The sequence below is a fragment of the Doryrhamphus excisus genome, linkage group LG18 (assembly GCF_037039965.1).
Source record: "Doryrhamphus excisus strain RoL-2023G ecotype Guam linkage group LG18, RoL_Dexc_Guam_v1.1, whole genome shotgun sequence".
Lineage (NCBI taxonomy): Eukaryota > Metazoa > Chordata > Actinopteri > Syngnathiformes > Syngnathidae > Doryrhamphus > Doryrhamphus excisus.
This window is the reverse complement of record NC_136374.1, coordinates 2,129,115-2,152,532: the sequence shown is the minus strand read 5'-3', so window position 1 is coordinate 2,152,532 and position 23,418 is coordinate 2,129,115. Positions and strand designations below refer to the sequence as shown.

General features: G+C 37.8%; 1 protein-coding gene across 2 annotated transcripts in view; it reads left to right on the top strand.

Moving 5' to 3' along the window:
* The window catches only part of srgap3 (SLIT-ROBO Rho GTPase activating protein 3), an 86,291-nt gene that overhangs the window by 21,163 nt on the left and 41,710 nt on the right, over window positions 1-23,418 (top strand). For both annotated transcript variants that reach the window (XM_058055002.2, XM_058055004.2), the window contains exons 2-4: window positions 7,014-7,209; window positions 13,673-13,835; window positions 19,957-20,019. In XM_058055002.2, the coding sequence (XP_057910985.2) occupies window positions 7,014-7,209; window positions 13,673-13,835; window positions 19,957-20,019 (422 nt within the window). The remainder of the gene's footprint in view (window positions 1-7,013; window positions 7,210-13,672; window positions 13,836-19,956; window positions 20,020-23,418) is intronic.

The following is a 23,418-nucleotide window of genomic DNA, read 5'->3' as shown; positions in this document are numbered from 1 at the left end:
TCCTTGCTGGAAAAAAAGTGAGGCATTCCCGAACCAGGACATTCATGCCATGCTTGGTGGAACGTCCCACATGAAGCCAGGGCATCGAACAATGGCATTCTGATTCGTGCATAACCCAAAAACACAAAAGTTGGACGCGATTTTTGTTTTTATTTTCTCTGCAGCCCTCATCTGTCATCCTGTCACCCCTTCATGTCATGTTGGTTCATTCCACGTTTGCTGCTGTGAATGAATAACCGGGGCAGTGACACATGCGGGCGCCGTTTGCCCGCTGCCGAGGGTGTCATTTTGGTCAGCCAAGCCCTCCTTTGCGGATAAACCGGGGGCTCCGAGGAAGCTTGTCATTTAGGCTGTGGAGCTGTGATGTTCTCCAGAGGAGCGTTCCCAGTCTCTCCCTGTGATGTTCATGTCAGAAGCCTGCTTCTACGCTGCGGTTAACCATGGATCCCAACCCTCCCTTTTATCCGGGGGGCCTCCCTTTCCCTTCACAGCGTTCCTTATGCGTGTGTGTGTGTGTGGGGAAGCAACTTCACAGCTTCTCAGGAATGCCTCCTATTTCCACAAGTTCCCCGTTTGTGCCTTATTTCCTTACCAAAGCCGATCCCAGCAGGCGAGCCGATCCAGGGAAAATGTGACACAAAAGAGAAGGAACTCGGAATCACCAGCTGCAGCTTTACATTTGGGAAAATAGGTCACACGTTAGAAACCCAGATCCACCGGAGAATGATTTGTGCGGGAATGTTTGCAGTTGAAGTGAAGACGATACCAAAACCGATTCCACGCGGCAAAGTTCTACCAGACGAGCCTGAAACACAACCTGCTGTTTAAATCATTAGGAACTTTATTCCTTTGTTGGGCTGCATGGCCGTCAAGTGGTTAGCGCGCAGACCTCACAGCTACAAGACCAGGGTTCAATTCCACCCTCGACCATCTCTGTGTGGAGTTTGCATGTTCTCCCCATGCATGCGTGGGTTTCCTTCCCACATTCCAAAAACATGCTAGGTTAATTAGCCACTCCAAATTGTTCGTAGGTATGAATGTGAGTGTGAATGGTTGTTTGTCTATATGTGCCCTGTGATTGGCTGGCTCGCCGCAAGACAGCTGGGATAGGCTCCAGCACGCCCACGACAGTATCACTCGGATACTGTGAACATCCAGCAGCAACACAACATTTTGGCATGACTACTATTTTGATGAAAAATACACTGAACCAGGGCTGCACAGTGGACGGGTGGTTAGCACACAGGCTTCACAGCTAGGAGATCTAAGTTCAATTCCATCCTCGGCTATTTCTATGTGGAGTTTGCATGTTCTCCCCGTGCATGCGTGGGTTTTACTCCGGGTACTCCGGTTTCCTCCCACATTCCAAAAACATTCTGATAAAACATTCCACTGTTCTCAAATATCTTAATTTTTATTTTTCTACACAAAATAAGCTCAAGAATAAAGGAAATCAATCAATCTGTAATAAATAAATATAATAATATTTATAATAAAATGGCAAATAATTAAAAAATTAAAAAAACACATATATATTATAAACACATGATTTTTTTCAGATTAAAATAAACAAAGCATTATTAGAGCCCTGTAGACATGACAAAACACGACTATAGTCACATTTATACTCTTTTTATTTACAACATATTGCGCAACTGCAGGGTCTTGAGACACATGCTAACTCGCAAACTAGACAGCTAGCGACCTAAACGGTAGCCTTCAAGTTATTTCCTTTCAACTTAAATAGCCAAAAACTTACCACTTCCACACGGATAGGGAGGATAACTATTAACAGTTATTTAACCTTTAACATGAACATGAATCAAACGTAATAATTTTTTCTGGGTACATGATACCATACAGCATCCATATCAAACATTAAACTTTCATATCAAGGCGGGGGCTTCAAACTAGTGTCCTGCGGGCCACTTTTGGCCCGCGGGCCGTGTGTTTGAGACCCCTGCTCCAGCATATCCCCGCCGCCCCAATGAGTATAAGCGGTATAGAAAATGAATGAATGGATACATGTAAAATTAAAATGACATGAAATGAAATAACAAATTACAATAGCTTACATTAAATTACATTGAAACATTAATTCCTTATATTTGTATTTGATTCATGTCGCCATTTTAAGCTTGAAAGTGCTCCATTTTGTTGCAAACCAAACGTGTAAAAGGTCAAGCATCGAGAAAGCCGCCTCAGCCAAGGTGGTAAGCGTCTCCAGTCCCGACATCTGAGAAAGGAGCTGTAATGAGAAGCTTATGTTCTTCTCGGCAGCACGGTGGCGGAGTATCGGTTCTTCTCAAGAGGAACCCGATGCTGCCAAGCAGACTGCAGCCCCCTTCTGCCGGTGGCAAGGCAAGAGAAACCCGACCCCTTTTTTGTCAGCCTGTCATCAGCTGAAATCGGGAAGAAAGCCAGCATGAAAGCCTTAACGGTTAATGTAAGGAGTGGTCCTGAAACTAATGGCTAACCTTTCATCGACACCAGCGTCTTCTTGAGTCACTTTAAAACCAAGTCTAGCATGTTCGCTCTCAGATCTTTTCCGGTGGTGTAACATCTTGCCGCATTATGCGCGCAAAATGGGAAGATTAAGATATATAACTACAAAATTCCCATGGAAATTTTGATGGGCTAGCCACCTGTGCTGTGAACCTCAGGCCCGGTGTGCCAATGGCTACCATGCTAGCACCTAGCACGACAGCCTCAGGTCCGGAAAAGTTTGAGGCAGTCCCATAGTGTCCCCACATCATGCCATGTGTGTATTTGCCTTTAGACATGAGTAAATTAGCTAAAATGCTAACATGCTAACAGTCATCATGCTAGCACCTAGCAAGACAGCCTCAAGTCCCAAAAGTGTCCAGTCAGTCCGATAGTGTCCCCACATCATACCATGTCTGTATTTGCATTTAGACGTGAGTAAATTAGCTAAAATGCTAACATGCTAACAGTCGTCATGCTCGCACCTAGCAAGAGGGCCTCAAGTTTAGAAAGTGCCAAAGTTGTCCTATAACATCCCTACATCATGCCATGTGTGTATTTGCCTTTAGACATGAGTAAATTAGCTAAAATGCTAACATGCTAACAGTCATCATGCTAGCACCTAGCAAGACAGCCTCAAGTCCCAAAAGTGTCCAGTCAGTCCGATAGTGTTCCCACATCATACCATGTCTGTATTTGCATTTAGACGTGAGTAAATTAGCTAAAATGCTAACATGCTAACAGTCATCATGCTCGCACCTAGCAAGAGAGCCTCAAGTTTAGAAAGTGCCAAATGTGTGTATTTGCCTTTAGACATGAGTAAATTAGCTTAAATGCTAACATGCTAACGGCTACCATGCTAGCACATAGCAAGAGAGCCTCGAGTTTAGAAAGTGCCAAAGTTGTCCTATAACATCCCTACATCATGCCATGTGTGTATTTGCCTTTAGACATGAGTAAATTAGCTTAAATGCTAACATGCTAACAGTCGTCATGCTCGCACCTAGCAAGAGAGCCTCAAGTTTAGAAAGTGCCAAATGTGTGTATTTGCCTTTAGACATGAGTAAATTAGCGTAAATGCTAACATGCTAACGGCTACCATGCTAGCACCTAGCAAGAGGGCCTCAAGTTTAGAAAGTGCCAAAGTTGTCCTATAACATCCCTACATCATGCCATGTGTGTATTTGCCTTTAGACATGAGTAAATTAGCTTAAATGCTAACATGCTAACAGTCGTCATGCTCGCACCTAGCAAGAGAGCCTCAAGTTTAGAAAGTGCCAAATGTGTGTATTTGCCTTTAGACATGAGTAAATTAGCGTAAATGCTAACATGCTAACGGCTACCATGCTAGCACCTAGCAAGAGGGCCTCAAGTTTAGAAAGTGCCAAAGTTGTCCTATAACATCCCTACATCATGCCATGTGTGTATTTGCCTTTAGACATGAGTCAATTAGCTTAAATGCTAACATGCTAACGGCTACCATGCTAGCACATAGCAAGACGGCCTCAAGTTTAGAAAGTGCCAAAGTTGTCCTATAACATCCCTACATCATGCCATGTGTGTATTTGCCTTTAGACATGAGTCAATTAGCTTAAATGCTAACATGCTAACGGCTACCATGCTAGCACATAGCAAGAGAGCCTCAAGTTTAGAAAGTGCCAAAGTTGTCCTATAACATCCCTACATCATGCCATGTGTGTATTTGCCTTAAGACATGAGTCAATTAGCTTAAATGCTAACATGCTAACGGCTACCATGCTAGCACATAGCACAAGAGCCTTAATATAAGGAGTGGTCCTGAAACTAATGGCTAACCTTTCATAGACACCAGCGTCTTCTTGAGTCACTTTAAAACCAAGTCGGGGTTTTTCATCGAGCGTGTTCGCTCTCAGAGCTTTTCCTGCGATCAAACCGGAGGATGAAAAACGAGGAAAGACGTCTGTAGTTTCTGTCAAAATGTCAAAGGACTTAGCATGAAAGGAACGTTTCAAAGGAAGTCTGTCCTGTCCTACCATGCACATAATCTCATTTTAAACAGCTTTTCCTCCACACGTATTTGAATGGGAAAGCAACAGTTGTTGCTAAATTCTCCAACACTGATGCTTTCAAGCTTTTTGATGCAGAGAGCAAGCAAATGAGCTTCCTGCTGGGGTAGCGCTCCTCGCTCCTCGCTCCTTGCATTATTACTGGATGCCATCATGCTTTTACATGCTTTACACCAGGGGTCTCAAACATGCGTCCCGCGGGCCAAATGTGGCCCGCAGGACACTACTTTGAGGCCCCCGCCTCGATATGAAAGTTTAATGTCAGTGCGGCCCGCGCAAGTTTGATACGGATGCTGTATGGTATCATGTACCCAGAAAAAATTATTACGTTTGATTCATGTTCATGTTAAAGGTTAAATAACTGTTAATAGTTATCCTCCCTATCCGTGTGGAAGTGGTAAGTTTTTGGCTTTTTAAGTTTAAAGGAATTAACTTGAAGGCTACCGTTTAGGTCGCTTGGTCTCTAGTTTGCGAGTTAGCATGTGTCTCAAGACCAGGGGTCTCAAACACACGGCTCGCGAGCCAAATGTGGCCCGCAGGACACTAGTTTGAGGCCCCCGCCTTGATATGAAAGTTTAATGTTTGATATGGATGCTGTATGGTATCATGTACCCAGAAAAAATGATTACGTTTGATTCATGTTCATGTTAAAGGTTAAATAACTGTTAATAGTTATCCTCCCTATCCGTGTGGAAGTGGTAAGTTTTTGGCTTTTTAAGCTAAAAAAGGAAATAACTTGAAGGCTACCGTTTAGGTCGCTTGGTCTCTAGTTTGCGAGTTAGCATGTGTCTCAAATACACGGCCCACGGGCTGAATGTGGCCCGCAGGACACTAGTTTGAGGCCCCCGCCTTGATATGAAAGTTTAATGTTAGTGCGGCCCGCGCAAGTTTGATATGGATGCTGTATGGTATCATGTACCCAGAAAAAATGATTACGTTTGATTCATGTTCATGTTAAAGGTTAAATAACTGTTAATAGTTATCCTCCCTATCCGTGTGGAAGTGGTAAGTTTTTGGCTATTTAAGTTGAAAGGAAATAACTTGAAGGCTACCGTTTAGGTCACTAGCTCTCTAGTTTGCGAGTTAGCATGTGTCTCAAATACACGGCCCACAGGCCGAATGTGGCCCGCAGGACACTAGTTTGAGGCCCCCGCCTTGATATGAAAGTTTAATGTTAGTGCGGCCCGCGCAAGTTTGATATGGATGCTGTATGGTATCATGTACCCAGAAAAAATTATTACGTTTGATTCATGTTCATGTTAAAGGTTAAATAACTGTTAATAGTTATACTCCCGATCCGTGTGGAAGTGGTAAGTTTTTGGCTATTTATGTTGAAAGGAAATAACTTGAAGGCTACCGTTTAGGTGGCTAGCTCTCTAGTTTGCGAGTTAGCATGTGTCTCAAGACCCTGCAGTTGCGCAATATGTTGTAAATAAAAAAGTATAAATGTGAGACCCTAGCTCCAGTGGCCCCCAGGTAAATTGAGTTTGAGACCCCTGCTTTACACCAGTGGGGTCCCAAGTGTGGCCCAAAGTGGGACCATTTGCAGCCCGCTGTTGTATTTTTATTGGCACACGCCACATTGTAAAAATATCTTTTGAAGAACTAAAAAAAAAGAAAAGAAAATACACAAATCGGCAGGAATTTTCCAAGAATAAAATAAAAATATAAAAATTCTAATCCGACAAAAAATGTCTGAATTTTACAAGCATAACCTTGTAATATCAGGAAAAATAATGTCAGTTTAGTGGCATTTAGTTGAAATATATCCATCCATTTTCTAGTGCTTATCCTCATGAATTTAATTTAATTTAATTTAATTTATTTAATTTAATTTAATTTAATTTAATTTAATTTAATTTAATTTAATTTAATTTAATTTAATTTAATTTAATTTAATTTAATTTAATTTAATTTTTGTTGTTAAATACATTTTTTAATAGACTTTTTACTGTGATTGGCTGGCGACCAGTCTGGGGTGTGCCCCGCCTCTCGCCTGGGGACAGGCTCCAGCACCCCCCGCAACTCTCGTGAGGAAAAAGTGGTAGAAAATGAATGAATGAATGAATAATTTAATTTAATTTAATTTAATTTAATTTAATTTAATTTAATTTAATTTAATTTAATTTAATTTAATTTAATTTAATTTAATTTAATTTAATTTTTGTTGTTAAATAAATTTTAAATTGAAAAAAAAATTATATTATTTATTCCTTCATCACTACTGAGGGCTAGGCTTTAAACTTCACCATAAAACAGCTTTACAGATGCCGTGTCATCCATATTTACTGGAGTAAATTCTGTAATGATGTACAGTAGAGTATGCATCTATGTCGTCATTGTCAGTGGATAGTAAATACAACCTGTACGCTGACTACTCTAAAGATAGAATAAAGGGGTGTCTCCAACGTGTGGGGCGTGTACGCTTTGCAACTCCGCTGACGTTGATGTTTGTTTTGTTTTTTTTTGGTCTTGCTGCAACAGAAATCCGTAACCAGCTGGTGGAGCAGTTCAAATGCTTGGAGCAGCAGTCGGAATCTCGCATCCAGCTGCTGCAGGACCTGCAGGAGTTTTTCCGCCGCAAGGCAGAGATTGAACTGGAATACTCGCGCAGTTTAGACAAACTCTCCGAGCGTTTTTCCTCCAAGATCCGCAGCTCCCGGGAACACCAGCAGTTCAAGTAAGTTCCACCCACTTGTGACGTCGGGGTTTCTGACCTCGGCTCAACCGCCGAGTTGGATTACAGTGCAGAAAAGAAAGGATGAAAAGCATGACTACACACGAGTTCCGCTCCTACAACACCTGAGTCACTCATGCACATAAGTCACTCATACTGTATTAAATGCAGTGAAACCTCTTACTTGAATCCCTGTGGACACTGGAAGGGGCGTTGCAAATGACGGAGAGACAGGTCCCTCTTGTAGGAGCAGGAAAACATTAAAATGTTTTGTAATTTTAAGTCATATTGCGACATTGTCTATGTTTCAGCGCTTCTCAGTTATTTTCGGTCATGCCTTCCCCAGGGGACAGAAAAGTTTTTGCACCCCCCCCCCCCCCCCAACCCCCCACTCCAAATTGTACAGACTGAACTTGAAACTGAAACCAGGAAAATGCGCCAAAATGGAGAGCATACTGTACGAGCGTGCTCAAGAGTCATAAGTCATAAGTGTTAAGTCGCTGTGTGATGAATTTAGTGTGGTTGTTAATGTCGTCTTTTGAGAGATGATACTGTCATGTTGTTGTACCGGTATACATACATACCGACCACAGTATTTCTAAAAAAAAAAAGTTGTAGTTCCGAAGTAAAAAGGATGTAACAAAATTAGAATTCACGTTTTTTTTTATTTATAAATGTTGTAGCTTATATACTGGAATTTATGGTATTTCAAGAAAAAAACACATCTCAGCTTTGTGATATACTGTATGTATATATTATATACATATATATATATATACACAAGGACTGCGTGTACACTACCATGTAATCAGCACTTCTGATTACTTATTGAAGTGAATGTATATGTATGTATATGTAAATCATAACTCACATTCATAACTTTTTTCCCCAGCCAAATTTACCAAAAAGCGTTTTTTGTTATAATATTATGATGTAAAAAATGCTAAATATTTCAATATTACCAGTTTTAATATTTTGGCCTGTAATTTGGTGCGTAGGTGCGCTGTGACTGCGCCTCGTCTTCTAAATTAGAGTTTTAAGTCTTTATTCTTATAAAATGACAGTTTTTCGCCTCCATTTCCGCATGATTGTTTTTCAAAACATGTTTAAGATTGCAAGGTGCATACCACAACATATATATACGTATATATGTATATGGATAATGACGGAATGTACTGGTTTCATACTGGTATCCGGCAAAAATACATTTTCCCAAGTGTCTATATATCATTTCAGGATCGGTTTTGGAGGCCTAAATAAATGCCAGCATGGTTAGTCCAGTGAACGGCGTCAACACTGGGCTCGGCGGTTTGAGCTAGAGTGATGTAAATTTTAATTTGTTGTTTTGTTTTTCGTAAAATTGTGGAATAGCGATTTCATTAACATTTCAACTTTGTTATTTTTTCTCAGAATAGTACATTATTGTTATTATAATGTTACAACTGTTTTTCCTCATATTTTGACAATTAGCTTAAATGCTAACATGCTAACGGCTACCATGCTAGCACATAGCAAGAGAGCCTCAAGTTTAGAAAGTGCCAAAGTTGTCCTATAACATCCCTACATCATGCCATGTGTGTATTTGCCTTTAGACATGAGTAAATTTGCTAAAATGCTAACATGCTAACAGCTGTCATGCTCGCACCTAGCAAGAGAGCCTCAAGTTCAGAAAGTGCCGAAGTTGTCCTATAACATCCCTACATTATGCCATGTGTGTATTTCCCTTTAGACATGAGTAAATTAGCTAAAATGCTAACGGCTACCATGCTAGCACATAGCAAGAGAGCCTCAAGTTTAGAAAGTGCCAAAGTTGTCCTATAACATCCCTACATCATGCCATGTGTGTATTTCCCTTTAGACATGAGTAAATTTGCTAAAATGCTAACGGCTACCATGCTAGCACCTAGCAAGAGAGCCTCAAGTTTAGAAAGTGCCAAAGTTGTCCTATAACACCCCTACATCATGCCATGTGTGTATTTCCCTTTAAATATGAGTAAATTAGTTAAAATGCTAACATGCTAACCGCTACATGCTAGCACCTAGCAAGAGAGCCTCAAGTTTAGAAAGTGCCAAAGTTGTCCTATAACATCCCTACATCATGCCATGTGTGTATTTGCCTTTAGACATGAGTAAATTTGCTAAAATGCTAACATGCTAACAGCTGTCATGCTCGCACCTAGCAAGAGAGCCTCAAGTTTAGAAAGTGCCAAAGTTGTCCTATAACATCCCTACATTATGCCATGTGGGTATTTCCCTTTAGACATGAGTAAATTAGCTAAAATGCTAACGGCTACCATGCTAGCACATAGCAAGAGAGCCTCAAGTTTAGAAAGTGCCAAAGTTGTCCTATAACATCCCTACATCATGCCATGTGTGTATTTGCCTTTAGACATGAGTAAATTAGCTAAAATGCTAACATGCTAACAGTCGTCATGCTCGCACCTAGCAAGAGAGCCTCAAGTTTAGAAAGTGCCAAAGTTGTCCTATAACACCCCTACATCATGCCATGTGTGTATTTCCCTTTAAATATGAGTAAATTAGTTAAAATGCTAACATGCTAACGGCTACCATGCTAGCACCTAGCAAGAGAGCCTCAAGTTTAGAAAGTGCCAAAGTTGCCCTATAACCTCCCTACATCATGCCATGTGTGTATTTGCCTTTAGACATGAGTCACTTAGCTTAAATGCTAACATGCTAACGGTTTATCCCGATAAAATTCCATCTCATTTTTGCATTTTGTCCCTTAGTTTTCTTGTTAAATGGTATTTTTAAACTATATAACTGAATAACGGCTGCACGGTGGTCGAGTGGTTAGCGCGCAGACCTCACAGCTAGGAGACCAGAGTTCAATTCCACTCTTATTAGTTCCACTCACACGCTCTTATTAGTATTTCATTCCGACCGTCCTTCAGGGATATCCACATTTTTTTCGGGCTCGGGATGCGGGAGCCATTTTGATACATTTTGCACAAAAAAAAGATGCAAAACCCAGTCCAAGGGCGCAGGGCACGTGTCGACAAGGGGTTAGATGTGAAACTATAAACCGTTCTGTCTGGTTCCTTTGCAGCCAGGAGTCAATAGGCTGCTTTTATCCCAATCCAGTGCAGCTGGTGTCAGCATGCGGTGCATCAGCAGATTAGCTGTATCTTGCCAAAACTCCAGCCCCTGCCTGCATGCAGCTGCGTGTTAGCAAACATTGGCGCTCTTCCTCCGGTATTAGCAGCTGCAGGATGTGAAAGTCAGGTAACAGCGTTTTGTCTTTTTAAAACCGTCTGGCTCTTGTTTTCAAAAATGGGAAGATTAAGATATAACTAGAAAAAAATTTGATGGGCTATCCACCTGTGCTGTGAACCTCGGGCCCGGTGTGCCAACGGCTACCATGCTAGCACCTACCACGACAGCCTCAGGTTCCGAAAAGTTTGAGGCAGTCCCATAGTGTCCCCACATCATGCCATTTGTGTATTTGCATTTAGACATGAGTAAATTAGCTAAAATGCTAACATGCTGACAGTCATCATGCTAGCACCTAGCAAGACAGCCTCAAGTCCCAAAAGTGTCCAGGCAGTCCGATAGTGTCCCCACATCATACCATGTGTGTATTTGCATTTAGACATGAGTAAATTAGCTAAAATGCTAAAATGCTAACATGCTAACGTCTACCATGCTAGCACATAGCAAGAGGGCCTCAAGTTTAGAAAGTGCCAAAGTTGTCCTATAACATCCCTACATCATGCCATGTGTGTATTTGCATTTAGACATGAGTAAATTAGCTAAAATGCTAACATGCTAACAGTAGTCATGCTCGCACCTAGCAAGAGAGCCTCAAGTTTAGAAAGTGCCAAAGTTGTCCTATAACATCCCTACATCATGCCATGTGTGTATTTGCCTTTAGACATGAGTAAATTAGCTAAAATGCTAACATGCTAACAGTCATCATGCTCGCACCTAGCAAAAGAGCCTCAAGTTTAGAAAGTGCCAAAGTTGTCCTATAAGATCCCTACATCATGCCATGTGTGTATTTGCCTTTAGACATGAGTAAATTAGCTAAAATGCTAACATGCTAACAGTCATCATGCTCACACCTAGCAAGAGAGCCTCAAGTTTAGAAAGTGCCAAAGTTGCCGTATAACATCCCTACATCATGCCATGTGTGTGTTTGCCTTTAGACATGAGTACATTAGCTTAAATGCTAACATGCTAACAGCTACCATGCTAGCACGTAGCAAGAGAGCCTCAAGTTTAGAAAGTGCCAAAGTTGTCCTATAACTTCCCTACATCATGCCACGTGTGTATTTGCCTTTAGACATGAGTAAATTAGCTAAAATGCTAACATGCTAACGGCTACCATGCTAGCACATAGCAAGAGAGCCTCAAGTTTAGAAAGTGCCAAAGTTGTCCTATAACATCCCTACATCATGCCATGTGTGTATTTGACTTTAGACATGGGTAAATTAGCTTAAATGCTAACATGCTAACGGCTACCATGCTAGCACATAGCAAGAGAGCCTCAAGTTTAGAAAGTGCCAAAGTTGTCCTATAACATCCCTACATCATGCCATGTGTGTATATGCCTTTAGACATGAGTAAATTAGCTAAAATGCTAACATGCTAACGACTACCATGCTAGCACATAGCAAGAGAGCCTCAAGTTTAGAAAGTGCTAAAGTTGTCCTATAGCATCCCTACATCATGCCATGTGTGTATTTACCTTTAGACATGAGTAAATTAGCTAAAATGCTAACATGCTAACAGTCGTCATGCTTGCACCTAGCAAGAGAGCCTCAAATTTAGAAAGTGCCAAATGTTTTTATTTGCCTTTAGACATGAGTAAATTAGCTTAAATGCTAACATGCTAACGGCTACCATGCTAGCACATAGCAAGAGAGCCTCAAGTTTAGAAAGTGCCAAAGTTGTCCTATAACATCCCTACATCATGCCATGTGTGTATTTGCCTTTAGACATGAGTCAATTAGCTTAAATGCTAACATGCTAACAGCTACCATACTAGCACCTAGCAAGGGAGCCTCAAGTTTAGAAACCGCCAAGGTTGTCCTTGTCAACCGGTTGCTAGTCTTGCATACCTGTGCATGTCTTTCATCCGAGGATTCCGGACTGATTCCCGTCATTCCAAACCGGACATCCGCTTGTATCGGTTTATTGTTTACAACCCTGGTGCATTCAGGGCAGGAAGTGTTTGAGTCCGTGAGTAGCATTTATTTATGATGCAGCTCGTTAAGTAAATTTTTTTTAATTGTCATCATTTATAAATTAGAGTGCATGTTAGTGATTGGGATTAATTTTGTGTGTGCATCCCCACTCATAAGACGTGATTAGCGTTAGCATCATCTCTGGAGGCTCGTCTTTGATGTTGCTGAGGATGCACAGCATAGCGCCAACCCCCCGCCGCTCTCCCCCGCCATCGCTACCACCGAGATCTGGCCCTTCTTTGCTCTCATTTCATTCCCTCCCTCTTTGTCTGCTCCTCTGGGTGGCTTGATTGATGAATGCTCAGATAGAATGCAAACAAGGGGACTGGCTTTGAAAGGATGGTGTGTGTGTGTGTGTGTGTGTTGGTGGGATTGTCTAGCAGGGTCTATTTTGAAAGCTCTTCTGAAAGAACCCGCGCCAGCAAGCGCTTAAAGTCATTATGCAGCAATGCGGGTCTGTGACTCTTAGCATTGTTTTGGTTTAACCAGTTGACGCCCACCTAGAGGGTACCGCGGTTTGGGGTTTAATGAGGAAGGAAGGGAAGGAAAACCGGAATTCTACATATGATATTGTGGTAATGGTAATGGTAATGGTAATGGTAATGGTAATGGTTTAATTTCATTTGAACATGCATCAGATTACAATTGAGTGCATCCCATAATCAGTTCCCAGTTCCACATGTCCAAAAGGAGTAGGAAGAAGCAAAGCTTATTAAATCCTACCCCTCCATCTGGTACTTTTACAATCAGTAACTGTTACATTTGTTCACTTCCTGCTTTCATAATATAGTTTAAGTTTTTTGTTGTTGTTTTTTTTAATTTAATTTTTTTAAATGTTTACATTTCTTGTCCTGTAGGCTCAGGAGTGGTATGTTGGTAAAATTTAATTTAATTTAATTTAATTTAATTTAATTTAATTTAATTTAATTTAATTTAATTTAATTTAATTTAATTTAATTTAATTTAATTTAATTTAATTTAATTTAATTTAATTTAATTTTTGTCACGTACCAAAGTACAGGGTGATATGAGCATCCAATGCCATAATGGGTACCATAGTAAGTGTCAACACATACTTTTTTAAATAATAATAAATAATAATTTAATTTAATTTAATTTAATTTAATTTAATTTAATTTAATTTAATTTAATTTAATTTTTTTTGTTTTTGTTTGACTTTGTAGGGTTGTCTTATACATATATATATATATATATATATATATATATATATATATATTCACAATAATCCTGTTTCCCAGGAAAGACCAGCACCTTCTGTCATCTGTCAACTGCTGGTACCTGGTCCTGAACCAGACTCGACGTGAAAGCCGTGACCACGCCACCCTCAGCGACATCTACACCAACAATGTCATCGTCCGCTTGGCGCAGATCAGCGAGGACGTCATCCGCCTCTTCAAGAAGGTCAGTGTGGAGATTATTTCCAGCATTCGGCCAATTAAAGACGAAGGGGGGTGCACTGCTTGGCTGCAACCAGCAGAGGCGCTGTTGACTCAGCCACTTTGTGTTATCGGTGACAAAGTGCATTATTAATATGAACTTTTTCTTCTTATAATATCTTTTTTTGCTCATTTTTGCAGATAAAATCTTATTTTTCCCACCAAATATTACAACATAATTACAAGAATCTTTTTTTTCATATTATCATAACGTCATCCGGAAATATTTTGACTTTATTTTTCTCCTTATAATATTTTTTTTGCTTATTTTTGCAGATAAAATCTTATTTTTTTCACCAAATATTACAACATAATTACAAGAATCTTTTTTCTCATATTATCATGACGTCATCCAGAAATATTTTGACTTTCTTTTTCTCCTTATAATACCTTTTTTTTGCAGATATAATTTTATTTTTTCCACCAAATATTATAACATAATTATAAGAATCTTTTTTCTCATATTATCATGACATCATCCGGAAATATTTTGACTTTCTTTTTCTCCTTATAATACATTTTCTTGCTTATTTTTGCAGATAGAATTGTATTTTTTCCACCAAATATTACAACATAATTACAAGAATCTTTTTTCTCATATTATCATGACGTCATCCGGAAATATTTTGACTTTCTTTTTCTCCTTATAATACCTTTTTTTTTGCTTATTTTTGCAGATAAAATTTTATTTTTTCCATCAAATATTACAACATAATTACAAGAATCTTTTTTTCTCATATTATCATGACGTCATGCGGAAATATTTTTTACTTTCTTTTTCTCCTCATAATACCTTTTTTTTGCAGATATAATTTTATTTTTTCCACCAAATATTACAACAAAATTATATGAATCTTTTTTCTCATATTATCATGACGTCATCCGGAAATATTTTGACTTTCTTTTTCTCCTTATAATACATTTTTTTGCTTATTTTTGCAGAGAATTTTTTTTCCCCACCAAATATTATAACATAATTATAAGAATCTTTTTTTCTCATATTATCATGACGTCATCCAGAAATATTTTGACTTTCTTTTTCTCCTTATAATACCTTTTTTTGCTTATTTTTGCAGATAAAATTTTACTTTTTCCACCAAATATTACAACAAAATTATATGAATCTTTTTTCTCATATTATCATGACATCATCCAGAAATATTTTGATTTTCTTTTTCTTTTTATAATACCTTTTTTTGCTTATTTTTGCAGATAATTTTTTTCCACCAAATATTACAACATAATTATAATAATCTTTTTTCCCATATTATCATGACGTCATCCGGAAATGTTTTGACTTTTTTTTTCTCCTTATAATACCTTTTTTTGCTTATTTTTGCAGATAAAATTATTTTTTTCCACCAAATATTATAACATAATTACAAGAATCTTTTTTCTCATATTATCATGACATCATCCGGAAATATTTTGACTTTCTTTTTCTCCTTATAATACATTTTTTTGCTTATTTTTGCAGAGAATTTTTTTTCCCCACCAAATATTATAACATAATTATAAGAATCTTTTTTTCTCATATTATCATGACGTCATCCAGAAATATTTTGACTTTCTTTTTCTCCTTATAATACCTTTTTTGCTTATTTTTGCAGATAAAATTTTACTTTTTCCACCAAATATTACAACAAAATTATATGAATCTTTTTTCTCATATTATCATGACATCATCCAGAAATATTTTGACTTTCTTTTTCTTTTTATAATACCTTTTTTTGCTTATTTTTGCAGATAATTTTTTTCCACCAAGTATTACAACATAATTATAATAATCTTTTTTCCCATATTATCATGACGTCATCCGGAAATGTTTTGACTTTTTTTTTCTCCTTATAATACCTTTTTTTGCTTATTTTTGCAGATAAAATTAATTTTTTCCACCAAATATTACAACATAATTACAAGAATCTTTTTTCTCATATTATCATGACGTCATCCGGAAATATTTTGACTTTCTTTTTCTGCTTATAATACCTTTTTTTTTTGCTTATTTTTGCAGATAAAATTAATTTTTTCCACCAAATATTACAACATAATTACAAGAATCTTTTTTCTCATATTATCATGACGTCATCAGGAAATATTTTGACTTTCTTTTTCTCTTTATAATACCTTTTTTGTGTTTGAAAGTACTTAATGCAGGCCAAGAATATATACAATTTGTTTAAATATGCATTAAAAAAAAATTAATTATTGAACCATGAACCATTAATTTTATGTTTAAAAAGTGCCGAAGGCCATTAATAAAACCGCTACGGGCCGCAAATGACCACCAGGCGAAGTTGTTATTTTGTTCATTTGTTTTGGTAATCAGGTGATTGTATGCAGTATACAGGTGCCAGCAGGTCATACAGGGGTTTGTACAGCTAAATAACATTAAACTGGGCTGGCATTAAACTGGGCCGGTGGCTTAGACGGAAGGCGGCGACATGCTTGCAAGAAAGGTAGAGGGGTTCCACAAAGTATATGAGCAGCATTTGGTCAGCACATAGCAGAGATGGCTGAGGTCTTATCCAAACATCCAAACCCTGCACCTCACCTTGCACGCCCTCCTCGAGGTGTGAGTGAGCGTGCACGTGCACTCAACAGGTCCAACTATACTTAGGATAGATATACTAAGCATATGCTGTGTTTATGGATACATTGTGCTCACCACCGTAAGTCATTAGGCTTTGACAGGCTTATTTATAAACAGCATCTCGTCCTATGGTGGCTGTGGGCGGTTATTTACTCAACTGGAGGATATCTGCCGTCTGTTGCTTCAGCTGTCAGACACAAGCCTTCCGAGATGACAAGTGAAGCTGAACGTGATGAAGTTGGTGCAGTCGTACCTCGGTTTTCATTATTCATTCCTTCCAAAAGGTCTAATGTAAAACAATACGCACGAAAACTGAGGTGATTTTTTTTTTCCATGGGAAATAATCAAAAATCTAAAACACATTAACAGCAAATACTTTTTATAGAGGAATTTTATGTGCAATATTGTATGAAAACTGAGGTATCATTTTACCAAAAATTGGCGATGAAAACCAAAACGTATGAAAACCGAGGCAATTTTTTTTTTTTTACCTTACATGACATTACCTTAACACTGAGAGAAAAAGAAGAGAAATAGAAGAGAGAATAAGAGAAAAAAAAAACAAAAAAAAAAAAAACACTGAAATATTGCAACTGCTGTACTGGATGAGATTTGCTAAACTTCAATTTACAAAGCAATTCACCGCAGGACGGTTCAAACCCAAGGCAGAAATACCAGAAAAATGCTAACTTTAAGAATTTTAATAGCCTCCCTTTAGATGAGAGAGACGCCACCAATGACAGAACCGACATTACCTTACATGACATTACCTTACATGACATTACCTTACCACTGAGAGAAGAAGAGAAATAGAAGAGAGAATAATAGAAAAAAAAATGAAAACCGAGGCAATTCTTCTATATCTTTATGAAGAAAACAATGCAAAATGTACAATATTGTATGGAAACCAAAGCGACTTTTTACCAATATTTTTGATGAAAACCAAAACATATGAAAATCAATGCAATTTTTCTGATAGGAAATAATGTAAATCCAATTAATCTGTTTCAGACACCCAAAAATATTTACAAATAATACATTTTATACGATATAAGTGTATATTTTTGTGCAGAAAACAATGCAAATGCAATTGAGAAATATATAGTATGAAAAAAAATCCAAACTGAAATGTACGAAAACCAAGGCAAAATTTCTCACAGGAAATCAATTAATTAAATTAATTTAAAAAATAAAAAAATTATTAAAATTGATTTAATCTGTTCCTGACACAAACTACATTTGTACAGAATAATAATAGTAAGTTGCAAATATGTAAACGTACAATATTATATGTAAACCAAGGCAATATTTTTGATGAAAACCAAAACATACAATATTCTCATTGAAAATAATGTTAATCTAATTAATCTGTTCCAAAGCCCCTCCAAAAAAAACCATGAATATGCAATATTGTACAAAAACAGACAGTTTATGAAAACGGAGGCAACATTTAAGCAAAAATTGTTGAAAAGCATGAAAATGTTTCAATAAAGTAAATGAAATTAATTTGTTCCAGACACACAAAAAAATTCTAGCAAAAATACTAACAGTGAAAAAGATAGATAAATAATAATAATAATGTGGAGAATAAATAAATAGTTGAAATATGAAATATGAACAATGTACAGCATAAACAGTCATTTGTACAAATAATTTAAATAATTTAGAATAAATAATAATAATTTGTGGGCAGGTAGAGGGGCTTATTTGGCATTGAGCAGTCTGATCATAATTTTGAAAACAATGGAAAATGAAAATACGTAATATTGTACAAAAACTGAGGCAGAATTTAGCTAACAATTTAGATTTAGATCATTCATCAGAACAATCGCAGCGGATAAATTCCCCGTGCCTTGCTTCAGAATGATGCACCGCAGCTCTTACCCCGTGTTGCATCATTGCCTGCCCCGCCCCCCAACACCCACCCCCCACCGAGCCTCTGCAGTACACGCTGCAGTCTGTCTCATTCCAGAGTCGTCGATGTGCTCGGATGCCATTGAGTGGCTATTATACTAGTGCTATTATTATTTATTATTTTATATTTATATTTAAATATTTTAAAAATAATAAAATATTATAATAATTACAATAAAATTAAAATAATAATTGTTATATTATTATTATGTAAAATATGCAAATATAACAATAATATTATATATAATTAATATAATAATTAGCATTAATATAATAATTATAATAATCATAATAGTTCTAATAATAATTATAATAATCTAATAATCATGTGTCCCTTTTTTCAGGAGCACTTTGTAAACAACAGACCATGTCAAAAAAGGAAATTGATAAAACCATCAAAAGGTTGGCTCAGGCCATGATGCCAGGTTGTATGTTGACTTTAAATGAAATACTTTGGAAAGATTGGGCGGGCCGTATTCAAACACTTGGCGGGCCGGATGTGGCCCCCGGGCCGTAGTTTGCCCACCCCTGGTCTAGCTTATGCAGTAGGTCCAAAACTACATTAATTATGTCAAATTATGAAAAGTTTTCGTCAGATTAATCACAGCACTCAAGTGAATTAATCGTGATTAATCATTCATTCATTCATTTTGTACCGCTTATCCTCACGAGGGTCGCAGGGGTGCTGGAGCCTATCCAGTCATGCCAAAATGTTGTGTTGCTGCTGGATGTTCACAGTATCCGAGTGATACTGTTGTGAGGGTGCTGGAGCCTATCCCAGCTGTCTTCGGGGCGAGAGGCGGCGTACACCCTGGACTGGTGTCCAGCCAATCACGGGGCACATATAGACAAACAACCATTCACACTCACATTCATACCTATGGACAATTTGGAGTCGCTAATTAACCTAGCATGTTTTTGGAATGTGGGAGGAAACTGGAGTACCCGGAGAAAACCCACGCATGCACGGGGAGAACATGCAAACTCCACATAGAGATAGCCGAGGGTGGAATTGAACCCTGGTCTCCTAGCTGTGAGGTATTCCGGTGGTACACGGGAAAAAAAAAAAACAAGAAGAAACAACGTCACAGGACAGAGGAAGTCAAACACACACAAAAAAAACCTTAAACTGTATTATGGAAAGCAGGAAGTGAACAAATGTAACAGTTACTGATTGTAAAAGTACCAGATGGAGGGGTAGGATTTAATAAGCTTTGCTTCTTCCTACTCCTTTTGGACATGTGGAACTGGGAACTGATTATGGGATGCACTCAATTGGAATCTGATGCATGTTCAAATGAAATTAAACCATAAAAAAATTAAAAAAAAAAAAAAAAATTAATACAAAAAAATACAAAAAATTAATAAAAAAATAAAAAAACTTACATTATATTAGAATTTACTGTTTGACTTCAAAAATTGAACAATGTAGAACATAATTTCCAACAATATATGACATATTTAAGCAAAGTTGATAAAGTATGACAAGTAGGGGTCCACAGGCTGCGGGATGCGAGTTCGAGACCCCTCTTACTGTAAAGCAGACATGATAGTCCATCATTGTACTGTTGTGTTTCAGAGCAAGGACATCGGGATCCAGATGCACGAGGAGTTGGTGAAGGTGACCAACGAACTCTACACGGTGAGTACAGTATCGTACAGTATTGTTTTTGTTCTTTCGAACAATCATATTTTTGTGTTTAATAAACGCATTTATTAAAAACAGAAAAATATACAGTGCTTTGGTTACGATTTTCTACAATAAAAGCTCTGATAATAAAGAAAATCAATAAATTAGTAATAAATAAATACATATAATAATAATAATAATAATAATAATAATAAAAACTTAAGAAAGCACATATAGTTGGTGGGTAGACAAATGATTTTTTTCATATTAAAATGAACAAAGCATTATTAGAGCCCTGTAGACATGACAAAACACGACTATAGTCACATTTATACTCTTTTTATTTACAACATATTGCGCAACTTAAATAGCCAAAAACTTACCACTTCCACACGGATAGGGAGGATAACTATTAACAGTTATTTAACCTTTAACATGAACATGAATCAAACGTAATAATTTTTTCTGGGTACATGATACCATACAGCATCCATATCAAACTTTAAACTTTCATATCAAGGCGGGGGCCTCAAACTAGTGTCCTGCGGGCCACATTTGGCCCGCGGGCCGCGTGTTTGAGACTCTTGATGTAGAGGATGAAGAGAAGAGGACCAAGCACCGAACCTAAAGCACCGAAAATAGACCAAAACTTACCACTTCCACACGGATAGGGAGTATAACTAACAGTTATTTAACCTTTAACATGAACATGAATCAAACGTAATAATTTTTTCTGGGTACATGATACCATACAGCATCCATATCAAACTTTAAACTTTCATATCAAGGCGGGGGCCTCAAAGTAGTGTCCTGCGGGCCACATTTGGCCCGCGGGCCGCATGTTTGAGACCCCTGATCTAGATGAAGTAAAATACAAATACTGTATGATAGGATTTTCAGTACCCATCCCAAGTCACCCCCCCTCCTTAAAAAAGCTATTGCTGTCTGTTTTATTAGCGCTACATGCTTTTTCCCCTTAATTCTTTCTCATTTAGTTTATTGTTTAAGCTTGTGGAAGCTCGCCAAAGAAGGATGTGAGTTCTAAACATATTTTCCGTCTGCTAAGCTTTTAAATGAAAAAAAAAAAGTGCAGCAACGCCTGAAAGGTCTCCTGTTGGTGCTTCAGGAACATGACTCAGTCAGATGCAGCAATTCTGGCTCGTGTTAATTTCCGGCCACGCACACGTAATAATATCCCCAGTGGGATCAATAAAGCTTATCTTATCTCGGTGATGGACCACCTGCTGTCTGTTGTTGTAAACATGCTCTTATTAATAGCAGCGCGGCAACTAAAAACTCAGGACCGCTGCCTCCTATCATTGAGTCTGCCATTCATGCTTTTCTTGGCTTTTTCATTCATCAGCCAGCCAGTTGTTAAAATGCCGACTTTTGCAACATCTCCACATAGTAGCGATATTACAAGAAGAGTGGGCACTTCCGCCAATCGGGTACCGAGGCTCGAGGGGCCGGAATTGATGACGTGCGAAGCATCGCTGCCCGACTGTACCACGTAACGGCTTCGGGAAAAGGATAATGATGGCGCCCCCTCGACCTTCATTTATGCCGAGGATGGTCCTTCGTCTTGACGGACAGCCAATGGCATCGTCTGGTTCTGAGCCGGTGACATTCTTTTGTCCAAAAGAGAATAAAACAACAAATGAAGAGCTTGCAACCAAAAGGCGCTAAATCCATTTTGACTGATTTTGAGAAAATCAATGATTTTTAATTACGCACATATCAATCTATTTGGTCATCAAGTCTATATTGCAAATGAAAGAGCTATCAATATAGGTCATAAAAATGCATGCTATAAAAATCCTGCACACACCATGTATTTTATATATTTAAAAAAAAATTGTTTTTTTTCGGATTTAACGCCTTTTGGCTGAAATAAATTTGAAGTCACCTTTAACTTCTTCAATGGCATTGTTGTAAAAGAATGTAAGGTGCTTTAATGTGCTATGCTAATAAAATAATTACAACACAGAAGCCATTCTCAACATACAATACAAAATAATTATTATTAATTAAATTAATAAAAATGTTATTAAAAGCAGTGCTCATATTTGACTGCACCATGAAGGTGACAGTGACAAAAATCATCTCATTACAAACTAGATGGGAAACTTGGGCCAATCAGAATAAAGAAAGGGATTTAGCGCCTTTTGGTTGAAAGCATAAATTTCATATCACTTTTTTTCATATTTTTTAAAATGATTTCAAGACCAAAATATGGGATTTGGATACACATGACAGAGGTCTATTAAACTCATGAAAAACATGCAACTTAGTGAAAATTGGATTTAGCGCCTTTTGGTTGAAATCTGAAATGGAAATAGCGCCTTTTGGTTGAAAGCATAAATTTCATATTTTTTAAAATGATTTCAAGACCAAAACATGTGATTTGGATACACATGACAGAGGTCTATTAAACTCATGAAAAACATGCAACTTAGTGAAAATTGGATTTAGCGCCTTTTGGTTGAAAGCATAAATTTCATATCACTTTTTTTCATATTTTTAAAAATGATTTCAAGACCAAAATATGTGATTTGGATACACATGACAGAGGTCTATTAAACTCATGAAAAACATGCAACTTAGTGAAAATTGGATTTAGCGCCTTTTGGTTGAAATCTGAAATGGAAATAGCGCCTTTTGGTTGAAAGCATAAATTTCATATTTTTTAAAATGATTTCAAGACCAAAATATGTGATTTGGATACACATGACAGAGGTCTATTAAACTCATGAAAAACATGCAACTTAGTGAAAATTGGATTTAGCGCCTTTTGGTTGCAAGATCTTCAAATAGTAAAGTTCATTGAGGACTCTGAGGGATCTGCTTTCACCTTACTGGTCGGTCTACATTCTGACCTTAGCCTATGGTCATGGACTTGGCGTGGTGACCAAAAAGACAAGATGGTGGGTCATCTCTGTGTGGAGTTTGCATGTTCTCCCCGTGCATGCGTGGGTTTTCTCCGGGTACTCCGGATTCCTCCCACATTCCAAAAACATGCTAGGTTAATTAGCTACTTCAAATTATCCATAGGTATATCCATAGGTAAATTTCGAGATAAGCGGGTTCCACTTATCCACTTCCTGTCTTTTTTGGTACGCACAAGCATACATTGCCCACGCCTGATCATAAATAAATAGCAGTCGGGAGGAGGGGGATTGGAATTACGACTTCCTGCATGGAGTTGAGAGATTCCATGTGTGCGTTACTGCCATATCTTGGCCCTGATTGATCCACCAGGCCACCGGGAAAGAGCAAAGCAGCTTTTGGAACGACTTTGTGTGACATCGAGTGAGTAGAGTACAGCAGAGTAAAAATATTGAAATATTAGTAGACTAAAGATATGGCAGGGACAATATTTCAATACAAAATGTTAAAATGATAAAATAAGAT